Source organism: Naumovozyma castellii, chromosome 5 (genome assembly GCF_000237345.1).
Source record: "Naumovozyma castellii chromosome 5, complete genome".
Classification (NCBI taxonomy): Eukaryota; Fungi; Ascomycota; class Saccharomycetes; order Saccharomycetales; family Saccharomycetaceae; genus Naumovozyma; species Naumovozyma castellii.
In genome coordinates, this window is record NC_016495.1 from 603,056 (window position 1) to 623,654 (window position 20,599).

Genomic DNA, 20,599 nt, shown 5'->3' on the forward strand with positions numbered 1-20,599 from the left:
TGATTTGGCCATACTAAATTGTGAATCAACTATAAAGGTATTAGAGCAAGAAGGATATACTTGCGTTGCATTAGTCTGGCATAATGGACATGTTTAAGAGCAAACGTTTAAAGAACGTTTCAAATCCGTTCAAGTCTAATAAGTCGTCAAATGGTGAATCCAAAGGTAGTGCGACTAAACAATCTAAAACGGCACCAATATCCAAGAACATCAATGTCCCACAAATTCCATCTGTTTCTTCAAACTCGAAGCTTTTCAATATCAGAGAATTATTTAATTTTGGTATGAATGGGAAGGTAATTTCTCTCGCATTTGATTATACACAGAGTTTATTAGCTCTTGCGACAGAGACAGGAGAACTTCATATATACGGTCAAAATCAAGTAGAAGTTATTTTTTCTGTTCAAACCAAGGCACCTATTGTTAGAATGAGCTTTGTCAAGGGGATCTATCTTGTCGCTGTTGATGCCAAAGATACAATTTTAGTCATGTCCATTTATTCTAAAAAAGTTTTAACTACAGTGTTTTCTCCAAGTAAAGTTACATGTATGGAAACGGATCCATCATTAGATTGGGTTCTATTTGGTCTTCAAAGTGGGAGTGTTATTATTTATGATATTGATCGTAATCAGATGTCAACGACAAAAATCGAAAACCTTCAAAAGAGTAAATTCTTTCCTAAGGATCGTTTATCTCCAGTTGTATCCATTCAATGGAATCCAAGAGATGTTGGCACAATTTTGATTTCTTACGAGCAGGTGACTGTAACCTACTCGCTAATTGATGCTGAAATTAAACAACAATTTATATATGATTTACCTCCATTTGCACCAGGCGGTGACCCTTCTAAAAATGTGGATCAATTAAGGAGACCCACAGTTATTCAATCTCTTTATCATCCTAATTCTTTGCATATACTCACAGTGCATGCTGATAATTCGTTGGTATTTTGGGATGCAAATACGGGACAATTAATACAAGCACGTTCACTTCTCGAAACTGATGTGAATATTCCCCAACAAGGTTTGATAAATAATCCATCAAAGGAGGCCAAACCAGATATTGTAAAAATAGCATGGATTGCTCAAAATAATCCAGAGTATACTTCTCTTCTAATAGCGACGAAATCTCGTATGGGGACAGAACTTTTGCAAGGTTTTACTATGATTGATTTAGGTGGTACACCTCTTTACACAATAACATCTTATGATGGTATGAGTAATTATTATTCAAAGACAACTAAGGAAAAATATTTCGTTTTAAATAATAAGTCCCCAATGGAAACATTTCTCCCAATTCCTAGAAGATCTCCATATTTTGCAGGATGTCACGATCCAGGTTTTATTTTGATACTGTTAGAAGATGGAGAAGTTGAAACATTGTTATATCCTTCTGGATTCTTTACCTCTAAAGCATCTTTATTCCCGCCAAATCTTTCCTGGATCAGACCTGCTGTGACAAAGTCAATGGCAGTGGCGGTTCCAAAAAAAGTTTGGCTCGGTATGATGTCCGCCAATGCAAATAAGGATTCCCTATTAAAAGGTGGTATGCTTGCTAAGAAACCGATAAGAAGACAAGAATTTAGATCTGCGATAGTCACAGGACATACAAACGGGTCAGTTCGTATCTGGGATGCATCCCATGGTGAAATTGATGATGCTGTTGTTTTCGATATCAATGTGGCCCAAATCTTAAACAGGTCCATCCATATATCCGTTGAACAAATATCGTTTGCCACTGAAACTTTAGAATTAGCTATGGCAGTAGAGACAGGCGATGTTGTTTTATTTAAATTTGAGACAAATCAATTTTTTGATCCTCAGAATCAAAATAAAGCAAAAGATTTAGAGATGGAATTTAGAAGGTTCTCCTTGAATGATTACAAACAGATCTTAATTGATGTTAGGTCTAGAGCCTCCAAGTTGGTAAAGCAGGGGTTTATGCCAAGCACTGTCGTCCATGCAAATAAAGGTAAGGTTTCTGCCCTAAAGAATAGTAATATTGGGTTCGTTGGTATAGGTTATGAAGATGGTACGTTTTATGTCATTGATAGACGTGGCCCTGCAATCATATATGGCGAAAATATGAGACACATTCCTGGAATCAGAAGTCAATCAGTGACGTCTGTTGAATTTGCCATCATGGAATATGGAGAAGATGGATATTCTAGTATTTTACTATTTTGTGGAACAGATGCGGGAGAATTAATTACGTATAAAATTTTGCCAGAGGTTGGCGGAAGATTTGGAGTTCAATTTGTGGAAGTAATAAGATCAAATGATCACGGCTCAGTATTAGAAATTGAGGCATTTGCTAAAGATACACATATGAGCTGTAGTGCCACCATTGCTAAGATGCAAGCATTAAGTAAAGGTCTTCCAGTGGCAGGTTACGTGTCGGTGTCTGGTCTTAACGATGTCAGGATCTTGAAAATGGGTAAATCCAAGGAATCTCATAAATCATTCAAATACCCACTAGCGGCAACCGGTGTATCAACGGTACCTATTTTGAGCCCTAAAGAGGGTAGAAAGTTCAAGACGGTGTTGACAACTTTGTTAGTGAACGGTGATATCAAAATCTTTTCAGTTCCTGACTTGAAAGAACTAAAATCATCACATTCTCCTGCACCTGTGCATTCACAATATATAAGAGGTTCATCTGTATTGAGTAATGGGGAGGTTGCCGTTAGAGTGAGTCAATATAAGATGACATTATTAACAATTGTGAGTGAAGATGCTCTTGGTTCATCATCCACTGATAATAATGCGACAGATACATTATACAACCCTAATTTGAGGATACCATATAGACCACAAGTGAACACTTTACAATGGGCAAGAGGAACTGTTTATTGTACACCTGATCAACTAGATTTGTTACTGGGTGGGGAGAGAAGATCTGCTTCGAAGTATAAGGAAAGTGCTATTGCAAATGGTACCCTTACTTTGAAGCCAACTACAGGATCCAATGGGAGAGATGCGCTTCAGGAACATGGATACACGAAACCTATAAGGCATGCTACGAAGGGTCGTTATAGTGTTTTGAAGAGTGTTAGTCGTACAGTGGAAACACATTGGGATGCCTTGGAGGATGGATTTAATGATTATGCTACGGCACTTGGTGAAGGCATGAATGATGCTGTTGAGCAGACCGGTAAGGACATTGTGAAGGGATCACTTGGAATATGAATACATAGTTAACGGAATTCAAATTACATGTTATATAGTAAAATTTAAGAATCAAAAATAGAATGTTTGCATAGTAACGTTAGGTAAAATCGGAATTCTTAGCGCAGATCATAACAGGCGTAATTAAGAAGAAAAAAGGTTCATAGAAATTTATGTAGATTCAATTTACAACAGAGATACAACGATGAAATAAAATAATAGCAAATATGGGAGACGATAAACTTACAGTGAAGCTACCACAAATTATTTTAGATTCCAATCTACGGTTTGCAGATTCAGCTCAGGATAAAGATGATAAAGAATCATTAAGTCAATTAACCATTAATAGGCAAAGATGTGTTAATCCCACGTTAGTGGACTCATTTCTACGATTGTTGAGACATGGGAGTGATGATGTACTTAAGCAAAGGTTAAACATGTATTCTAGAGATGAAGAAATGAACAAATGCGAAGTGGTGAAGGAAGAATTATATGAAAATTGGAATATCCGACTGGATATAATAAACTTTTGTGAGGAACAATCCAGGCAAATCAAGGAGACATTAGATTTGAAATATGGATCTAATGCTAGTTTATCAGAGCATAAGATAGATCCACGTATTGATCCGTATGCAGCAAGGGATCAACTTGATTCACAAGAAGCTAAGTATGCAGAATGGAAGAAAGTGAAACAATGGGTTCAAAATAATTCAGAGATCGAGTCAATCTTACAAGGTACTAGTGATAAGATACTGAGACAGAAATGCAACCAAAATACTGATTATTTGAAACAGTTTTACGATACATTTCAAAAGAAATGATTGTTTTTTTCCAAGGATATCATGGTATAGTATGCGTTAGACTTAGAATAGTGCTTGTTTATAATATCTGAAAGATGTACATTATTGTAACGTACTAAATATTATATGTATATATTTATTGGATTAAATTGAAAGAATATTTGAATATGTAATCTGGTTTATATATCTACATGAGAGAAGAGAGTTCTAGATAATCAATTTTCCTTTAGTTCTGCCGATGGTTTAATCTTGACGTTCCCATTCTCAGACACAGTGGCAATAAAGTAGTTATTAGTTCTAGTGTCATCCTTGATACTCATCTCACCTTGAGACAGGTTCTCTTCTCCCCTTGTAATTGCAATTAAATTATCTTTATTATTCACATCTTGTATTTGTGTTCCATCATAATATTTAAACGAGCTAAATGTTTGCATTAGAATTGTTCTGGGACCGCTGATTCTAATTAATTTGGGGGATTTACCAAATTTCCAGAGATAATAATACCAACTTAAAGAATGGAATGAATTTACAATGAAAACTTTGGCAAAATTCAATACTGATTTCATATTTGTAACAAATGATTTATTTTTAATAATATGAGGTAACGGCGACAATCTTGCCTTAATCAATTTCAATTTATTATCAACAGAGGGTGCCATTTTCAAATTAAAGCTTGTTATGGCATTATTGATATCTAATTGTGATGTTCCATTAATGGCAATTAGATTAGAAGAATCCACCAAGACTTCGTCGCTTAGATTTTTCAATTGAATTGGAATGATGGAACCTTGACCAAATAACAAGACACTACCACGACCTTTCAATATTTGGAAGTTTTTATTAAATAAATGTCTTTCCTTTATGGTTGCCGTTATATTTTTGAAATTATTTAGAATGGATTGATTAAATTTTAAATTTAATGATCTTTCAAATGCCAAGATGGAATCATTTTTAAATATATGCCAATCTGTAGTACCATCCAACTTTATTGGATAAATTGATTTGTTGGGTAATTTATTTGATGAAGAATTGAAATTGGAAGATAATAGTATATTTATATGAGCCGTTGAATCATTCAATTGTAATGTGGAAGATATCTTTTGGAAAGATGACGCACTCAAAGATGAATAGGCCATTAAATTTGACCACTTATTAATTGTTTCATTTGTAATTGTCATTGAATCTAGGGGGAACGGTTGATATTTGCCCTTGCTATCATTTGTCTCGGAACCAGATTGGCAATACAGGGATAGTAAAGAACCCTTTCGAATATAAAATTCCGTAGTATTGGGGAAAGAAATCTTTGCAATTGTTTCCTGTGAGTTTAATAGTTCTACATTAGTATCTGAATTTTTGGGAACATTTGTAATGTTATCAATTATAAGCTCCCTTGTATTTCTGGGAAAAAAGGTGGAAAGTCTAGCTACCCGGATTGATTTGGATGTCAACATTTGTAGATGGTGGTTCTTATTGTTTGTTTATTGGCATGTGTGTGTATGCATTTGATGTATGTTATTTAATGGGAAACCCTCAATGTTAAAACCGAAACGACAATTGAAGGAGCCGGGTGACCCATACGAATCAGTTCATTGAAGTTATATCATCCATACTATCATCATCCAAGCCATTTAAGGCGTCCAATTGAGCCTGTTGTTTCCTTTGATGTTTCTCAATCTGTTCTGTCTCTTGTTGCTGTTGTTTTACAAATAGAACACTACTCAGGGAGAAGATTCTATCTCTGTCTGAAAATGCACCGTTATTGTTACCGTTAGAGCTGGAATCTCCATGATGGTGGTGTGCCTTAGAGAACCCATCAAACCCCTTGATGATGTTCCCTATGGAATGTTGACTTGGTTTGTTACCAGAGTTTGGGACGAATAAATACTCTGTTTCCTTGTCATAAATTTCTTGTTGTAATTTGTCGAATTCTTCTTCTTGTTTGCGTTTTTCTTCGATGGCCTGTTTCAATTTCTGTTTCAATTGTTCGTACTCCTTTAGTTGACCGTCCATAACGCAATGTCTGTGATGTTGTCCTTGAGCTGTCGTTCTTTATACAATGTAGTTTATAAATGTGTGTTTTCAATACAAATTAAATTAAATAATGCTATGTCGTGGCCGGGTCACCTCATCATCGACCACCATATCTTTGGAAGACACTTGCTGGGATGCTTTCCATGTTATGTAGTGGTTCGTCTGCTATGGTGTCCTCAACGTCTTCATCCTCTTCGCATCCGAATTGTTCTTTCAAATAAAACTTGTCCCTCACGTTGCTATGTGATTCATCAAATTCATCTTCCTCCGCCTCATCCACGTTGAACTCATTAAACTTTTCCACAAGACTTGATAAGAAGGTACCACCTCTTGTTTTCGATCTTGATGGTGGTGGTGGCACGGGTCTTTGTGTTTGCGTCTGCGTCTGCATATTGTTGTACTTGGCATTAACAGTATTTGCCGTATTTGTAAAGAAATTACTTATACTCTTCTTCCCTCTGATGACGTTGGGAGAGTTATTAACCTCATTGATCTTCCTCTGCATGACACTCAACCAAACCTTGTTGGAGGCCCCCAATTGTACCGGACCATCCCTTGGCAAGGAATCTCTAAATTGTATCTCCAAAGATTTCAACTGGTCCCTTGCTTTATTCAACAATGCTTCCAATTCTGTAATTTCCCTCTGTTTCGAAGCCAATTGATAAATCAAATCTTCATTATCAGTTGCGTTCTGATTCTTCCTCGTGGGTGAAGCCATTACATAACTTTCTTCTTCTTCGTAATCGTCATCGTAGTCGTTGTCGTCATCCGTGGAGAAATCGATTGGTTTCACGGGGGACGTTATTGGAATTTGCATATTTATAGGTTTCTTCGGGATTGTTGGTGTGGAAACCGTAGAAGAAGCATTCTTTTGTTGTTTGTTTACGAGGGATAGCTTTTGTAGTTCTATAGGTTGACTTATTACTCTTTGTTGGGGTTCATCTTGAGTGGTCATTGCTTGGTTGTTTGTGTTGGTTTGTGTTGGTGAATGGTAGATAGAATAAATAGGCAGCATATTTTTTATTGATCTGGAGAAGTTTTGGAAAATGAAAATGGAATTGAAATTGGAAATGAAAAAAATAAACATGAAAAGGCATTGCGAGAGAGGACAAGACAAGCAGGAGAGAACCGAACATGGAACTGGTAGATATTGGAGATTTCTTTGCATCAGGGTACTATAACGAACATTTTATAGGGTTTTTGAAATATAATTCATTGGCGTCGGATAAGATTTTCATATTGAATGATTATGGTGATGATGATAAGATTGGTGCATTTTACAAGAGTACGATGACCTTACGCGAGTTTGTAAAGAATGCATTACAGAATAAAGGTACTATGAATAAGTTTAAGAGGGGGGTGTATAGTTTTATTGATTTGAAGACCTTTTTCCCGTTGGTTCATGAACAATTAAAGAGTCTTAATAGATGTGTGGAGGGTCAAGGTAAATGGATTGTTTATCCCTTATTTGTTGTTGCACGTCAATTATATGAGACATGTTTACGCTTGGACCCTATTATTATGAAATCTTGTGGTGGGTCCAATAATGGTAAGAAGATTTGTCAAGAGATGTGGGAAGATTGTGGACGTGATATCCATAGAAGTTTCACGTTATGTTTAAATGATAGGAATCCGTATATGCCGGATAATAGGAAATATGGTGTTTACATGTTTGCCAATTTAGAGTTTCAAATTTATCATCGGTTACATAATAAGGATATGATTGGTAACTTAATTAAAGTGTTAGAGTCTCGTATAAATGTTGGAGTGACTACATTGAATGAATTGCCTAGTTTGGAGGAGAGTCTAGCGGGGGAATGGCGATCACATATTGTGATGTTTAATTATTATATGGGCCAATATTATGGATGTTATATGAATGAATTTGGCAAAGCGGTGGAGTATTTGACGGAGGCATTGTTGAATTGTCCGGTTGATCAAGAATATAATTTTGATGGTATTGTGGAAAAGATTTTGATGTTGTTAATACCCTTTGCCATATGCTCCAATAAAGTGTACCCTAATTTAGACTATTTGGAAACACGATTACTGAAGAATAAGAAGGGTTCTCAGTTACGAGTGATCTTCGACCCGATCATTGAGAGTCTCCGTTGTGGTAATCTACAGTTATTTGACAGCACGTTCCAAGGGTTGGAGTTGACGTTTCTATCCAACGGGATATACGTTGTCATGAGTCACATCCGGCCCCTGGTGCTGTTGAAGATGGTCAAGAGATACCACGCAGTCACGTGCGAGACGATCATCCCGTTTGCACAGTTGCTGATTGCGTATCGTCTGAGCAAGCAAGAGCAAGAGCAAGAGCAAGAGAAAGACTCACTGGAAGCGCAAATGGACCAACTCGAATGCTCGCTGGCAAACCTGATCGTCGGCGGCTACATCCGCGGCTATTTGTCCCACGGAAACCGCTGTATGGTTGTCAGCAAGAAGGACCCGTTTCCTCGTCTTGCACGGCGATTACGTAAGTGAGCGCGCTGTTCAATGTGCGCGCTGACTTGCTGTTCTGCTGCGGCCGCTTCTGTGGCGGGCACACATACCCCTCACGTTCTTGGCTTTCTCGAAGAGTCATTCACTAGTGTCTTTAGTTATCTGTCTTTTGGCTGTCACCCTCTCAATCAGTCATCCAACGAATGACCCTCTGCCACCTACAAGAACAGACAGGACACACGTATATAAGCAACACACAATCCCATCCAACTCTCAATTGTATCGACTTCTTCTATCTCATGTAAAACCAATCAAACAAACAACAAACAAACAAACAATCACATCATGGCCTTTCTACAATTATCTTCTGAAGTCTGTCACCCATTCATCATCCCAAACTTGTCCCCATTATCCACCCCATCCACAAGGAAAAACTCCGACTCGGTCGATCTAGCAACTGCGGCTGCCGTCTCCACAACAACACGTCCAAGAAAGGACTCCCTCACCCTGTTATAATAAGTCTTCATTATATCATCACATCATAAAATATAATATATTCAATCTTTGGAGACCCGGGACAACATTCAGCTGCATATAAATTTATTTTAAAATAAATAAAATCTATAGAAAAATTAAAATAAAAATTAAAATAAAATAAAACTTTTCATTTATTCCCTAAGCAAAGTATATAGTATACTTATAATAATAATACAATGAACTCAACAACCCGAAACATGTCAACGTCAAGGGAACACGTGCAAACTTACTGGGAATACCCCTAATAACACCAGCAACTTATAAAACCAAAGACGAATACAATGCAACTTTAACCCCCGTACGATCAAATGTACGGATCAAGTATGCAGCAATGGCAAAACTGATACCAAGTACAATACCGGCAATTAACGACATCCTTGACCCTTTCTTTTGATACCCGAGGTATCCACCACTCGATAGCGCTAAACTGAGAAAAATTGATGGGTGATCCATGTTAATAATGTTTGTGATTTGAGTGGTTTTTTGGCATTACTTAATGACAAACACAAACCTTCACTCTTTTTCACCTGTTTATATAATTCCTCAATGCATGATGTCCCAATGGGTAATCAGATCTACCCCTCGCCTCAGATCCGTATTGTAACGGCGTTAAGACATCACACAAACAAAAAAATAAAAAAAAGAAATTCAAAGAACAAAGGATTTTTTACGTAAGCGGCGTTTGATCCCTGCATTAAATCAGATATTACGTAACCGTGGACCAGATGGTAAATACCTTTTCATTACCAGTAAAGTGATATTTATTTTCTTGAATGTTTTAGCATAAGTTTAGACCACCATGAATTTTATCAATTAAACATTCAAACATTTTTATATTTAATAAATATTGTTCGAGAACGTCTTCTCTTATATATAAAATTTCCCATTGCACGAAACGACTGACAATGTGTATCATGTACTTTAATTAAAGTGAAGCTCATTGTCTAGGAACTTTCAACATGGTAGCATTTAATCGGTGTTTACCTGTGCAGAGTCTAACCCAAAATCCGAGGTGATGGATTTCAAAAGAGGAAACGATTAACCGAGTGATCCCGGTCGTAGAGTTTCACACCTCCTTCCATTGGCAGATCCAATTTGTGAAGATAGTGCTTATTCTAAAAAAAACAAAAAGCAACAATATACCAGTGTGTTTGCCAAATGATAATTCTAGTGCAGAATGGTTTGAATGCGGAAACGTGGTTACATGACCAAAGGTTTCCATTATCAATGCTTGTTGTTCCCAATAAAAGTACACATCCCCTTTATTTACATAAAATATTACGATGTTTGATGCAAATTATCGAAAGAATCAGCTCACACCGAAAATATCATTTGTGAAGGTTAAGTCACGTAGAGATGACAATACTGCACACACAGCAGCCACTATAGTTCATCATCAATTCATTATCCAGTTGACAGGAGTATCGAAATCGACCTGTTTTAACTTGGAGCCTTATTAGAATTGGGACAAATAAATTTCTGTTTGAAATGGGAATCACACTGCCTGTTGACAGTGCATAAACAACAAACTTAGCTTCATTTAAAGTATACGATACACGATATGTGTCCGCATCCAAAACATTATGCAGGAGAATCATCAATTTGGCAAACACACTGGCATTTTTTTGATAAATAATCAAAACAGGCATGTTCTTCCATGGAAAATAAATCAAATCTAAAAGAACTTTCATCGATTAATATAATATATTCTATAAACTAGGCAAAAATATAACGACGAGATATTCTTAAGAAACAAAATTACCAAAACTGTAGTTCAAAACCTTCCTGCGGAGCAGGTTCCACTTGACCTTTTGACACATCTTTCCCAATTAGTATTTAGTGTAGTTCCATTACTTTCAATAAATGACTTCAACATTGCACGTCTTGTATCTGGATCCGCACCAGCATATAGTTTTTGAAAGAACTCATCTGCCGAACCCTTCTGATCTTCATCCTCTTCATCAACATCAAACTTTGACCAGTCAATGTGTAACACATTATGTGTTTTTTGATGATGACGGGTAACTTAATGCAAAATTAGTGCTAGTTTTGTCATTTGTAGATTTCACAAAACTCTTAACAGCTGTTTACATCTGACTTTGTATTCTAGCGTCTTCCATTGAAGATGTTTCAGTTTGGTGACTGTCAATTCTAGTTTGTTAGAAAAAACATGTAAAACTACATTTTCAGGGCCCACTTGATGTGATAATTTCATTTCATACTGGAATTCAGAATAAGAATTCAGAATCTGGTACGATACGTTAAATATTCTTTTATCAGTAGCAGAATTTTTGCGTTGACAGCACTTTTAATTGTTGGTAAGTTTCCGATAAAGAGAGATAATGTCACTTTGTTTGATGATTGATACCAATCAATTCTAAACTTAGGTTGTGTTGTTTCCGCTGCTAACGGCTGTCGTATATCAGCAGGTTTGGGTGAAGGAATATTTGTTGTTTTTGTTGGTTCTATCTTAGTTGTGCTCGAAGTCGTCGTGGTGATACCCTTCTTAGCAATTTTTTTCAATTTTGTTTCAAAGTTTGTCTCCCGCATGGGTAAAGTAGGGACATTATACCCCAAGTCCATGCAAAGTTGAAGATTTCTCTTTAGCCCTCCGGAACTCCTTCAAACTAAAGAAATAAATAAATATACGGAAAATGGACTAATGCAATCTTTGATCGGTCACCTCTCTCTTGTGCAAGATTCAATGCCTTATTCAGTAAATCTAGTGCATTCTGCAGGGTTTCATCGCTATGCCAATCAGCGAACCCAAAATATAACTTCTCTAAGGATGCAGCCTTGTATATGAGAGCCATGAAATTTTGCGATGACTGCGATAGAACTTTATTGTGCAGTTAAAAGCTGTTTATGGATCCTTCTCATCATATAACGTCTTGTATGCTTGTTTCAAATCGTTTTCGATAGCCATTGGGGTGGCAAATTCCAAATAGGTACTGTCATTTGGAAAGAGAACAATATATTTACTCCCCATCTGGTGTCATTTGTTTAAATCTGTATTTTATCCGCGTAGGTGTCTAACATGAAATTTTGGTTTGATACCATGGAAACGTTTTTGTATGTTTGCTACGTTACAGAATAGTTTAAATGTAATGTTTATTAAAGAGTTACTACGTTGGCTTAAATACTACTTAATAAATTGTAGAAAGAGTTTCAATTCCTGTCCCCGTGGACAAGATTTTAATTATGTACGTCTCCACTGCAGTAGAATACGTCACTGAACTGGACCACGTACCTTCTGATGTGTAATCCTTGGTAATATGTGTCGTGCCCATTGGATAATCTGTTGTTGTTGTAGTTATATAGCTTGTTGCAGTAAGGGTACTAGTTGTGGTCCCTGTGGCAGGTTTACCGTCACTACCCGTTGTGGAATAATACGAAATAATTTCCGACACTGTCATGTTAAGATCAGTAAACGTGCTGGTATACGGATGTGGTATCAAAAATGGAACACTGATTGTCGAAGTTGTGGTCCCTAGGTATGGAAGGGTTGTCAATTCAGGTAAGTTTGGAAGATACCCCGTTGTGGTAAAATAGCTGACTACTTCTGTTTGTGTCAGCAAACCATTGGTTATAGTAGTAGTGTATGGAGATGGTAGACTAAACGATGGGATAAAATATTCCGTTGTAATGAGAGTGCTTGGCAGTCCATCAGTATCCAAGGTTGTCTCATAGGAGACTATCTTGGTTATAGTATTGCTCTGGTATGAAGCTTTGGTGGTTAAGGGTGCAGGGAGAGCTTTTTGAATAGGGCAAAGGTTAGTAGTTACCTTGTCTACGTCAATACTTGCTTGGCAATTGGATGGCATTTCTGCATTAGAATTAGATTTTATCTGCATACAGGGCGTTGCAACTTTATCAGTATTGCATATGGCTTCGTAATACTGGGCCAAATTAGGACCTACATCAAAAATAAAAGACCCTGTTGGAACAGTTAGATTTAGCATACCAGTGACATTATTATAAGTATATGTTGGATATTCGGAAAGTTGTGGACCAACTAGCAGGTATGCAAAACTGTCCGGGGGAAGTCTAATCACCGGAATAGATTCTGCAAGTTGTGGTCCCGTAAATGATAGCTGTGCAAATGATGTTTTTGCGTATATTGTTTGGTTAAACGGTTTAGAAAGATCGAACAGTTGCAAGTATCGATAGCTATCGTCAAGATATGTACAACCTGTTCCAACAATGTTCGAAAATGATATGTTATATGGCGTAAGTCCACCGTAAACTTCTATGACACCATCATTAACAATCCCACCTGTAGGTCCTTCAAGCACAACAGAGTCACTAGGATAATTAATATAAACCACACCTTTGTTGATAAAGCTTCCAGTAATCGAGATACTACCAAAACTATTACGTGTAAAAGATAGAAACCCATTATTCAATAAGTTTGTGGCCTGGAAATCTTTTGAGCCCGCAAAATTCTCAGTTTGTAGAAACATCTGACCGTTGTTTGTAATGCTATCAGAGGAAATGGTACCAAATTTGGTTAAACCAAGGCAAAAGACACCGTTGTTAGTTATATCACCATCCATTGAAATTGGTACACTCCCTTGACTTAGAAACGAGACACCAAACCCGGTGTCGACTATTACGTCCGTGTCAATTAGTGAATCACTAAACACCACGTTTCTTGTAACTTCAATACCGTGGGCAACTTGTGCCAACGAATAGAGCGCACCCACAACATAGAGTGTATATTTGCAAAATAACATTGCTTAATAAATTTCTAGTTCGAAGCTGTTGAACTTTGAAAAGATGTTGAGATAGGCATGAAATTAGAAGAGAGCCTGTTATCTTTGTCAGCACGTCTCCCTAATATATAGTAAATCATTTGGGTTACTTTGTAGCGAAAAACCATTGTTGTAAAAGCTGGGGGAACTGGGCATACTTTCAACCCCTGGTCAGGCAAATGAAGAAGACTCACAACAATGCAAATCCTTTTGAAGGCAAGAAAGGTATTTTTCATGCAGATCTCCAAAACGATCGATAAAATCGCTCGTTTTCGGGAGAAAAATGGCAGGAACAGAATATCCGAAAAAGATACCATTTAGCGCACAAATAAATCTAACAAATTTCTTTTTTATTTTAAACTTGAAATCATTACTATTATTATATTAGGAGAAATTATTGACATACATATTAAGAAAACTGAACTAAAAAAGGAAAAGAGGGAAACAAACTTTTTTTCTATAAATCCAATCTTTTAATTTGTTCCAATCGTTCATTTATGGCATGTTCAAAATTTCCAGTGGTCATTTCTTCCAACGATGCCTCATGAGCATCCAATAATTTGGCATGAATGGATTGTAAAGCCTTTAGTGAATCGGTTTCATCAATGACACAAGAAATATTAATTTCGTTAGCACCTTGAGATATCATTTCAATATTAATACCTTGCTCTGCCAATGTAGTGAACATGGTACCAGCAATACCAATAAATTGTTTCATTTGTTTACCAACTAAGGATACAATAGCCATCTTCTTAGTGACATCAACATGACCTAGTACTCTTAATTTTTCTACTGCCTGTCTTAATGATTTATGTGATTCAGAATCTGGGATCGGTAAAGCCATCGAGACATGAACTTCCGACGTAGAGATCAAATCTACCACTAATTTGAATTTATCCAAGATGGTAAATATTTGTGCCAAGAACCCATGTGACAGCGTTTTCTTATTAGAATGAATATTTATAACGACAATATCATTCTTTGTAGTGATGGCAGTGGCACCTCTTTTCCTTCTTTCGAAGAAGGAAGATGATAGGGTCTCAGGAGGATGTGGTGGAGTGGATTCACCCTTTTTAGCAATGTTATCTGGATAGATAATAGTACCTTCACCTCTTGGATTTTGCACATTCTTAATTCTAATTGGGATCTTTGCTTGAATGACTTGTTCCATAGTGAATGGATGAATGACTTCAGAACCGTAATAAGTCAATTCTGAAGCTTCTTCTGGAGTGACACTGGCCAACAAACGAGCTTGAGGCACTTTTCTTGGATCAGCAGTGAAGATACCATCGACTTCCTTCCAAACTTGTAATTCATCAGCATTAACAGCGACGGCAATTAAAGCAGCACATAAATCAGTGTAACCACGACCAACACCATTCAGTAGTCCCATTGGGACAAGACCGAAAAACCCAGTGAAGACAGGGATGACACGTTCTTTGGATTCAATGAATGGTTGTAATTTTTCCTTGAATGCCTGAAATAGGAAAGTGTAAAAACTATTATCTAGAACTGTGGCGTTATAATCTGATGGGACAATGTGAGTTAAATCGACGTATTTTGCCTTACAACCACGGTCATTCAATAGTGCGGTCATGAATAAACAACTTAATTTTTCACCCACTGACATGACGAGATCGATGGTACGAGTACTCACTTCACCCAATATTTTCGAGGCGTCTAAATATTTTTTCACTAGAGTCAATTCTTTGGTGGTATCAGCGATCAATTTTGTTTGTAAGACAGGATCCTGAACGTATCTTTCAGCATTATCGATATGGTCCGCTTTTATAACTTCAATGATATCATTGAATTCCATTTCTTGAGAGGCCAAATCACAACATCTTAGCAGTCTCGAGGTAGTACCTTCAGCCTTTGTGTACGAGGAACGAGCAGAACATACGACCGCAACGTTATTGTTATAAGTTTTGTTTGAAGGGTCAGAGTAGAATTTAATAATGTCATCTACAATTTGCACTGGGAATTTACCGACGGAAGTACCACCGAATTTTTGAACTACCCAATTTGATGGAGGACTCAGCATTTTTATTTGCAAGGTATATGCGTGACTGTATTAGCTAGCAAACGAGGGTAATCTGCAATGAGGAGCAAACAGCTAGTATATGGTCTATACACTCGGATATATATACGAGTTAGCATGTAAGAGGAACAAATCATATTGATGAAAAAAACGTTTGCGGTGAAAAAGAAGCGAAAAGAACTCTCGAGCTTTGAGTCATCGAAATGGGCGTGGTGCACGGAAGCTGTGGCATCGAGAAAACGGAATGAAAGGCTGATTTTGGTGAATATATATAGAGTTTATAGTACGTATTATATTGTATTGTATAGATATACAACTCCGCTTTCAAGAGGAGATATACGTTGTGGAGGGTATTTCTACTGTAAAACCGGAGTTGATCCATTGTCTGTCTAGGAGGAGAGAGAGGAGACTAACCGGAGGTTGGCAACCCCACATAGGCCTTGAAAGAATCGTATATCAACCATTGGAAACTTGTTAGTGTACCAATCATTAGGATTCTCACGGGTAACCCGTTCCATAGTCCGACAAACCCAATTCTACTGTAGATTCTCTTTAAGGCAACATTCATCGACTCATTCACCTTTCTTTCATTATTGATCTTGGAAACCATCACATCTGCGGGATGAGAAACAATGGCACATAATATACCTGCCATATACCCACCAACAAAACTGACGGAGATTTGCTGTAATGCGGACATTTCACTCTTCTTGGTAGGTAATCTTGCATAAATAGCTTCTACAATTCTTTCAAATGAGGTAAACTTACACATGGTGTATGGAATCTGTCTGCACCAAAGTGGTGTAATACCTTTATAAAATCCATTAAGTCCCTCCTTAGCATACATTTTCTTCCAACCTTCAATGACATTATTACACCATGGAGGCATTGTCGTTTGTTGTTTCACTTTGATGGCTTCAAAGGGACAAAGCATTATATCAGCAAAGAATTCAGCAGTGGCAGAAGATAGTAAATAAATGGAAGTTCTATATTTATAGGCAGTGGCTTCATCCTTCACTAGGTGAGTGGAGTAAAGTCTTTTGAACAATTCATAACCACCATATTTACCGGCACCTTGTAACGAATAACCTATACAGGTGGCACCCACACCTGTGAAAAGTTTACCCAGACCTTCCTTTTTCAAAATTTGTATGATACCTGAGGTGTTTGATCTATAAAGTGTCGGGTCCACCTGTAGTCTACATTTTATTAAATCTAATGGTGTTACGGAAGAATGTGTGGGACCACATGCAACAATACCACCTAATGTACAAGCAGCATAATATTCTTTGGTATATAGTTCAATGGGGGATTTTGTCTTAGACATTGCTTAGCTGATCAGTTCAAAATGTTATCTTGTTGATGTTAAGGGAATGAAAAATTGGATCAGAAAATGTACGAAACTACTTATAGTAAAATGACAGAATGAATCGACCAATTAACGCGCACGGTAAGGCTAACAAACATCTAAACCTCGAACAAGAGGATCCGTTACTCATCTTGCCCCTTAATCTTCCTTCCACATTGAAATTTCACTGAAATTCTGTCAATGGTTGGCGCGGGGTCATTTGCCAGAAGACGTAATTACCGTAACGGGGTTAATACAATACAAACGCACCAACGATAATAGAAAGCGTAGGACTTTCCCAACTCCGTAGTTCGCTATTCTGTACATTTCCTTAAAATCACGCAAATTTGATTTACGTAACGTTACGTACTGCGTTTTCCGTGGAAATAAAAAAAGGTCCAGCGTCTTAACTCCGTTAAAGTGACGGTAGCATGAAAAGTGCTCAGCGGCTCATAAGCTGAAAAATAGATATTCATACTTTTTAAATTGCATAACTAATTTTACTTACTTATTGAAAAAAATAAACCTTTAAAGTATAACGAACCCATGAAACGAAAAATGATGTGAATATTAATTAATGGAACGAACTGATAACAAATTAACGTAGACGAAAGCTTAAAAATAGCTGGAAATTTTAGTTGGTTAGACAACCTGACGAGACAATTATATCAAATTAGGGACATCAAACTTATTTTTGTTAATGGTAACGCTGTGTGCACCATAGTAGAAGATAAAGAAAAAGGCAAAAACACTTATAAAAACACTAAAGTCTTGCATTTTGTAATTTCAGTTTGTGAATACTTGTTTTCTTGCTATTCGAGGTTCCCTGAATTGAACAATATAGACCAGTCTCTTTTTGGTGTCCCAATTGCCAATGATGGAAAAGTCCGAATTGCTTTTATATATATATATTCTTCTTCCTTCGAAATGAACCAAGCAGGGGACTGGAGTCGATGTCGTGATACATCATCCCTGGAGGTAAATCGGCAAGCGTCAAATATCGGTCATTACCAGCATATAGGAAGGAATGTCTCAGAAACTCACGGGACGTTTGCATTCCAACTCCAAGCCATAATGAACAACCAACGACGAAGAAACGCTGCAAGAAAAACTCCGTAGAAAAAGGGCCAGGGCCAGAATTGGAGATGATGTCCAGCAGGAAAAACCCACCAAAATTTTCCAAACAGCTAACTAATTGATAAGTAAGGGACATATCTCCGAAAGCGGAATTGCTCCATACCATTTAACCAAATTAGGAAGTTATGGGTAAAATTGATCACCATCTCCCCACGATAAGTTCTTTGCTGTCTAATCCCTGCTAAATGCCGCGCTGCCAACTCACATCGGGCTAACAAACCGCCGTAGACAATCTGGCGTAACTCACGGGGTCCTGGATTCTTGCCGGACATACTCCTATTTCTATTAAAGGAAACCACAAAGAGCTTTGGACACTATCATCAGTTGGGTATTAATTAGCACACAACTTTTAATTTTAATTTTGGAGCTTATCAGTGGAGAATAAAACGATATGCATTTGGCATGTTAGGATCTATATACCTTGGTTATCTGCTATACAATGAATTTCATCTTTCTATATTTATCTTCTCACTTTTTTTCTTCTTCCATCAATTGAGTGCAAATGGATTGGTAAACCCATTCATGATAACTCCCACTTTGTAGTTCTTACCGTCATTATTGTCCCAATACTCAAGACGCTCGGTATCATTACGAGCGGTATATTGTATGCAAAATTCTAGCTTGGCCCTGGCTTCCAACTTGTTAGCATCATCGATTAAGAAACGGAAAACATCCATATTCGTTCCTGGTACAATTCCATCTCCATCACTAACCCATATACATTCAACATCATGCACAGTCCTCCAATCGTTCCATGTGTATCTAACTATAACTCTCTTATCATAGAATATGTTCTTAACAAGAATCTTACCCGTAATTAACCTTGTACTCCTTTGTATTATACTACCTTGCCCAAATTCTGAATTTGATCCATTCGCTGGTAACAATCGTTTCAGGGGATTTTCCTTTTCAATATGTAAAGTTACCTCTTGTAAGAAACATTTCTTATCTTTGGATAATTTGATAAAAATGTTCAATTTTAAACTCTTGGGATTCTTATTACTCAAAATGGGGAAATTGATATTATACAAACCAACAACTTTGGTATGAGTTATCACATTCATTCGTTTGGAATTTGAGTATGGATTCGTTACGATTTTATTGTTCTTTTTCGTATTAATCTTTAAATTATCTGCAATTGCATCAGAGACTCTCCTAATTTCATTTTCAGAATCTTCATTTTTGATTTTCTTTTTATTATTTTCTCTATCATTAATATTATCATTATCATTACCATTAGCATTACCATTAGCATCATTATCCTTTTTCTTATCCTTAATAACATTCTGAAATCTTTTACTTTTCCTTAATTTAGTTTCTGCACCTTTATTTACAGCAGTATCACCAACTTTATCTAATCCTAAAGCAGCCAATTCCTTGTCTCCATATTCAAAAACTCTATTCACTGGTTTATGCATGAGATTCAACAAATTATCAAATTCAGCCATCATATTAACCGTACTAGGACTTTCATCTTCTCTAAAGTATTTCACAGGAGCTTTTTGATCAAAATGAACACTCTTACTCCTAACCATCTCCATAGCATCATTTTCAAATCTAAGACTTTTTTGAAGAATTTCAGAAGTTGATGGTAATGATTTAGACCTTCTCTTTAGTGAACTTTTTAACAGCTCTCCCGATTTCTTATAAATCGGTGAAAGTGGGGTTATACCATCGTAGCGTTCATCAACACCTTCCTGTGTCTTATTATTTTGAATAAATTCAGAAGATTGAATAGTGGATCTCGGTGATATTTCAGGTAAATCAATTGGTGACATATATTCTCTCCCTGTTTCCTCCTCATCCTTAGCAACACTCCCAGAAGTCACTAACCTTATATTTTTGTTTAAATCAGTATTCCTCTTAACTTCTTCTTCAGGAAACTTATCTACGTTCATTTGAGTCACTCTTTGCGGTTTATAGAGGAAATCCATCGAGTTTAAAGAATTTAACGACGTTTTCCTTTCACCCCCAATTTTATTTGTCATGTGAGTAAACTCTTCAAATGTAGGAGAAGAGCATTCAGCATTTGCATCATGAGAGAAATCTTCGTGCTCATCTTTATTCTCAATAACTTCATCTATAATATGACTTTTACTGTTATGTCCATGATGTGTATCCGAACCTCTCTTATCTTTCTCTGCTTTCGTTTCAATTGGTGGAGGAAGAACATTCTTTCTATTCTCTGCTTTAATATACATTTGGCTCCCTAATCTATCTTAGATAAAAGGTGTGAAAAAGGGGAGATTTAATTCTTATTTCTATTATTATTGCCTTGATAAATTTGGCTATTGTTTAATAAAATTAGACTCACCTTACACTCTACTCCTCTATACTCT

General features: G+C 36.8%; 13 protein-coding genes across 13 annotated transcripts; 4 read left to right on the top strand and 9 right to left on the bottom strand.

The window, feature by feature from the left end:
- Positions 1–83: 83 nt before the first annotated feature.
- On the top strand, positions 84–3,188 carry SRO77 (putative Rab GTPase-binding protein SRO77; the record flags this gene model as incomplete). Its single annotated transcript, XM_003676681.1, has 1 exon — positions 84–3,188. The coding sequence occupies one exon, from the start codon at positions 84–86 to the stop codon at positions 3,186–3,188; it is 3,105 nt and encodes a 1,034-aa protein (XP_003676729.1).
- A 206-nt stretch (positions 3,189–3,394) lies between these two features.
- Positions 3,395–3,988, top strand: MIX23 (Mix23p; the record flags this gene model as incomplete). The annotated part of the gene is made up of 1 exon (XM_003676682.1): positions 3,395–3,988. The coding sequence occupies one exon, from the start codon at positions 3,395–3,397 to the stop codon at positions 3,986–3,988; it is 594 nt and encodes a 197-aa protein (XP_003676730.1).
- Positions 3,989–4,182: 194 nt separating this feature from the next.
- Positions 4,183–5,418, bottom strand: AIM24 (Aim24p; the record flags this gene model as incomplete). Its single annotated transcript, XM_003676683.1, has 1 exon — positions 4,183–5,418. The coding sequence occupies one exon, from the start codon at positions 5,416–5,418 to the stop codon at positions 4,183–4,185; it is 1,236 nt and encodes a 411-aa protein (XP_003676731.1).
- A 130-nt stretch (positions 5,419–5,548) lies between these two features.
- EAF6 (Eaf6p) lies at positions 5,549–5,977 on the bottom strand (the record flags this gene model as incomplete). Its single annotated transcript, XM_003676684.1, has 1 exon — positions 5,549–5,977. The coding sequence occupies one exon, from the start codon at positions 5,975–5,977 to the stop codon at positions 5,549–5,551; it is 429 nt and encodes a 142-aa protein (XP_003676732.1).
- A 118-nt stretch (positions 5,978–6,095) lies between these two features.
- ACF4 (Acf4p) lies at positions 6,096–6,953 on the bottom strand (the record flags this gene model as incomplete). Its single annotated transcript, XM_003676685.1, has 1 exon — positions 6,096–6,953. The coding sequence occupies one exon, from the start codon at positions 6,951–6,953 to the stop codon at positions 6,096–6,098; it is 858 nt and encodes a 285-aa protein (XP_003676733.1).
- Positions 6,954–7,132: 179 nt separating this feature from the next.
- NCAS0E03070 (uncharacterized protein) lies at positions 7,133–8,485 on the top strand (the record flags this gene model as incomplete). The annotated part of the gene is made up of 1 exon (XM_003676686.1): positions 7,133–8,485. One exon carries the CDS (start codon positions 7,133–7,135, stop codon positions 8,483–8,485), a length of 1,353 nt encoding a protein of 450 aa, XP_003676734.1.
- Positions 8,486–8,788: 303 nt separating this feature from the next.
- On the top strand, positions 8,789–8,959 carry SPO24 (Spo24p; the record flags this gene model as incomplete). Its single annotated transcript, XM_003676687.1, has 1 exon — positions 8,789–8,959. The coding sequence occupies one exon, from the start codon at positions 8,789–8,791 to the stop codon at positions 8,957–8,959; it is 171 nt and encodes a 56-aa protein (XP_003676735.1).
- Positions 8,960–9,238: 279 nt separating this feature from the next.
- TMH11 (Tmh11p) lies at positions 9,239–9,433 on the bottom strand (the record flags this gene model as incomplete). The annotated part of the gene is made up of 1 exon (XM_003676688.1): positions 9,239–9,433. One exon carries the CDS (start codon positions 9,431–9,433, stop codon positions 9,239–9,241), a length of 195 nt encoding a protein of 64 aa, XP_003676736.1.
- A 2,693-nt stretch (positions 9,434–12,126) lies between these two features.
- Positions 12,127–13,716, bottom strand: NCAS0E03100 (uncharacterized protein; the record flags this gene model as incomplete). The annotated part of the gene is made up of 1 exon (XM_003676689.1): positions 12,127–13,716. One exon carries the CDS (start codon positions 13,714–13,716, stop codon positions 12,127–12,129), a length of 1,590 nt encoding a protein of 529 aa, XP_003676737.1.
- Positions 13,717–14,191: 475 nt separating this feature from the next.
- On the bottom strand, positions 14,192–15,778 carry HOM3 (aspartate kinase; the record flags this gene model as incomplete). Its single annotated transcript, XM_003676690.1, has 1 exon — positions 14,192–15,778. The coding sequence occupies one exon, from the start codon at positions 15,776–15,778 to the stop codon at positions 14,192–14,194; it is 1,587 nt and encodes a 528-aa protein (XP_003676738.1).
- A 406-nt stretch (positions 15,779–16,184) lies between these two features.
- PIC2 (Cu/Pi carrier) lies at positions 16,185–17,102 on the bottom strand (the record flags this gene model as incomplete). The annotated part of the gene is made up of 1 exon (XM_003676691.1): positions 16,185–17,102. One exon carries the CDS (start codon positions 17,100–17,102, stop codon positions 16,185–16,187), a length of 918 nt encoding a protein of 305 aa, XP_003676739.1.
- Positions 17,103–17,786: 684 nt separating this feature from the next.
- On the bottom strand, positions 17,787–17,900 carry NCAS0E03130 (uncharacterized protein; the record flags this gene model as incomplete). Its single annotated transcript, XM_003676692.1, has 1 exon — positions 17,787–17,900. One exon carries the CDS (start codon positions 17,898–17,900, stop codon positions 17,787–17,789), a length of 114 nt encoding a protein of 37 aa, XP_003676740.1.
- Positions 17,901–18,748: 848 nt separating this feature from the next.
- Positions 18,749–20,461, bottom strand: GIP2 (Gip2p; the record flags this gene model as incomplete). Its single annotated transcript, XM_003676693.1, has 1 exon — positions 18,749–20,461. One exon carries the CDS (start codon positions 20,459–20,461, stop codon positions 18,749–18,751), a length of 1,713 nt encoding a protein of 570 aa, XP_003676741.1.
- Positions 20,462–20,599: the final 138 nt, after the last annotated feature.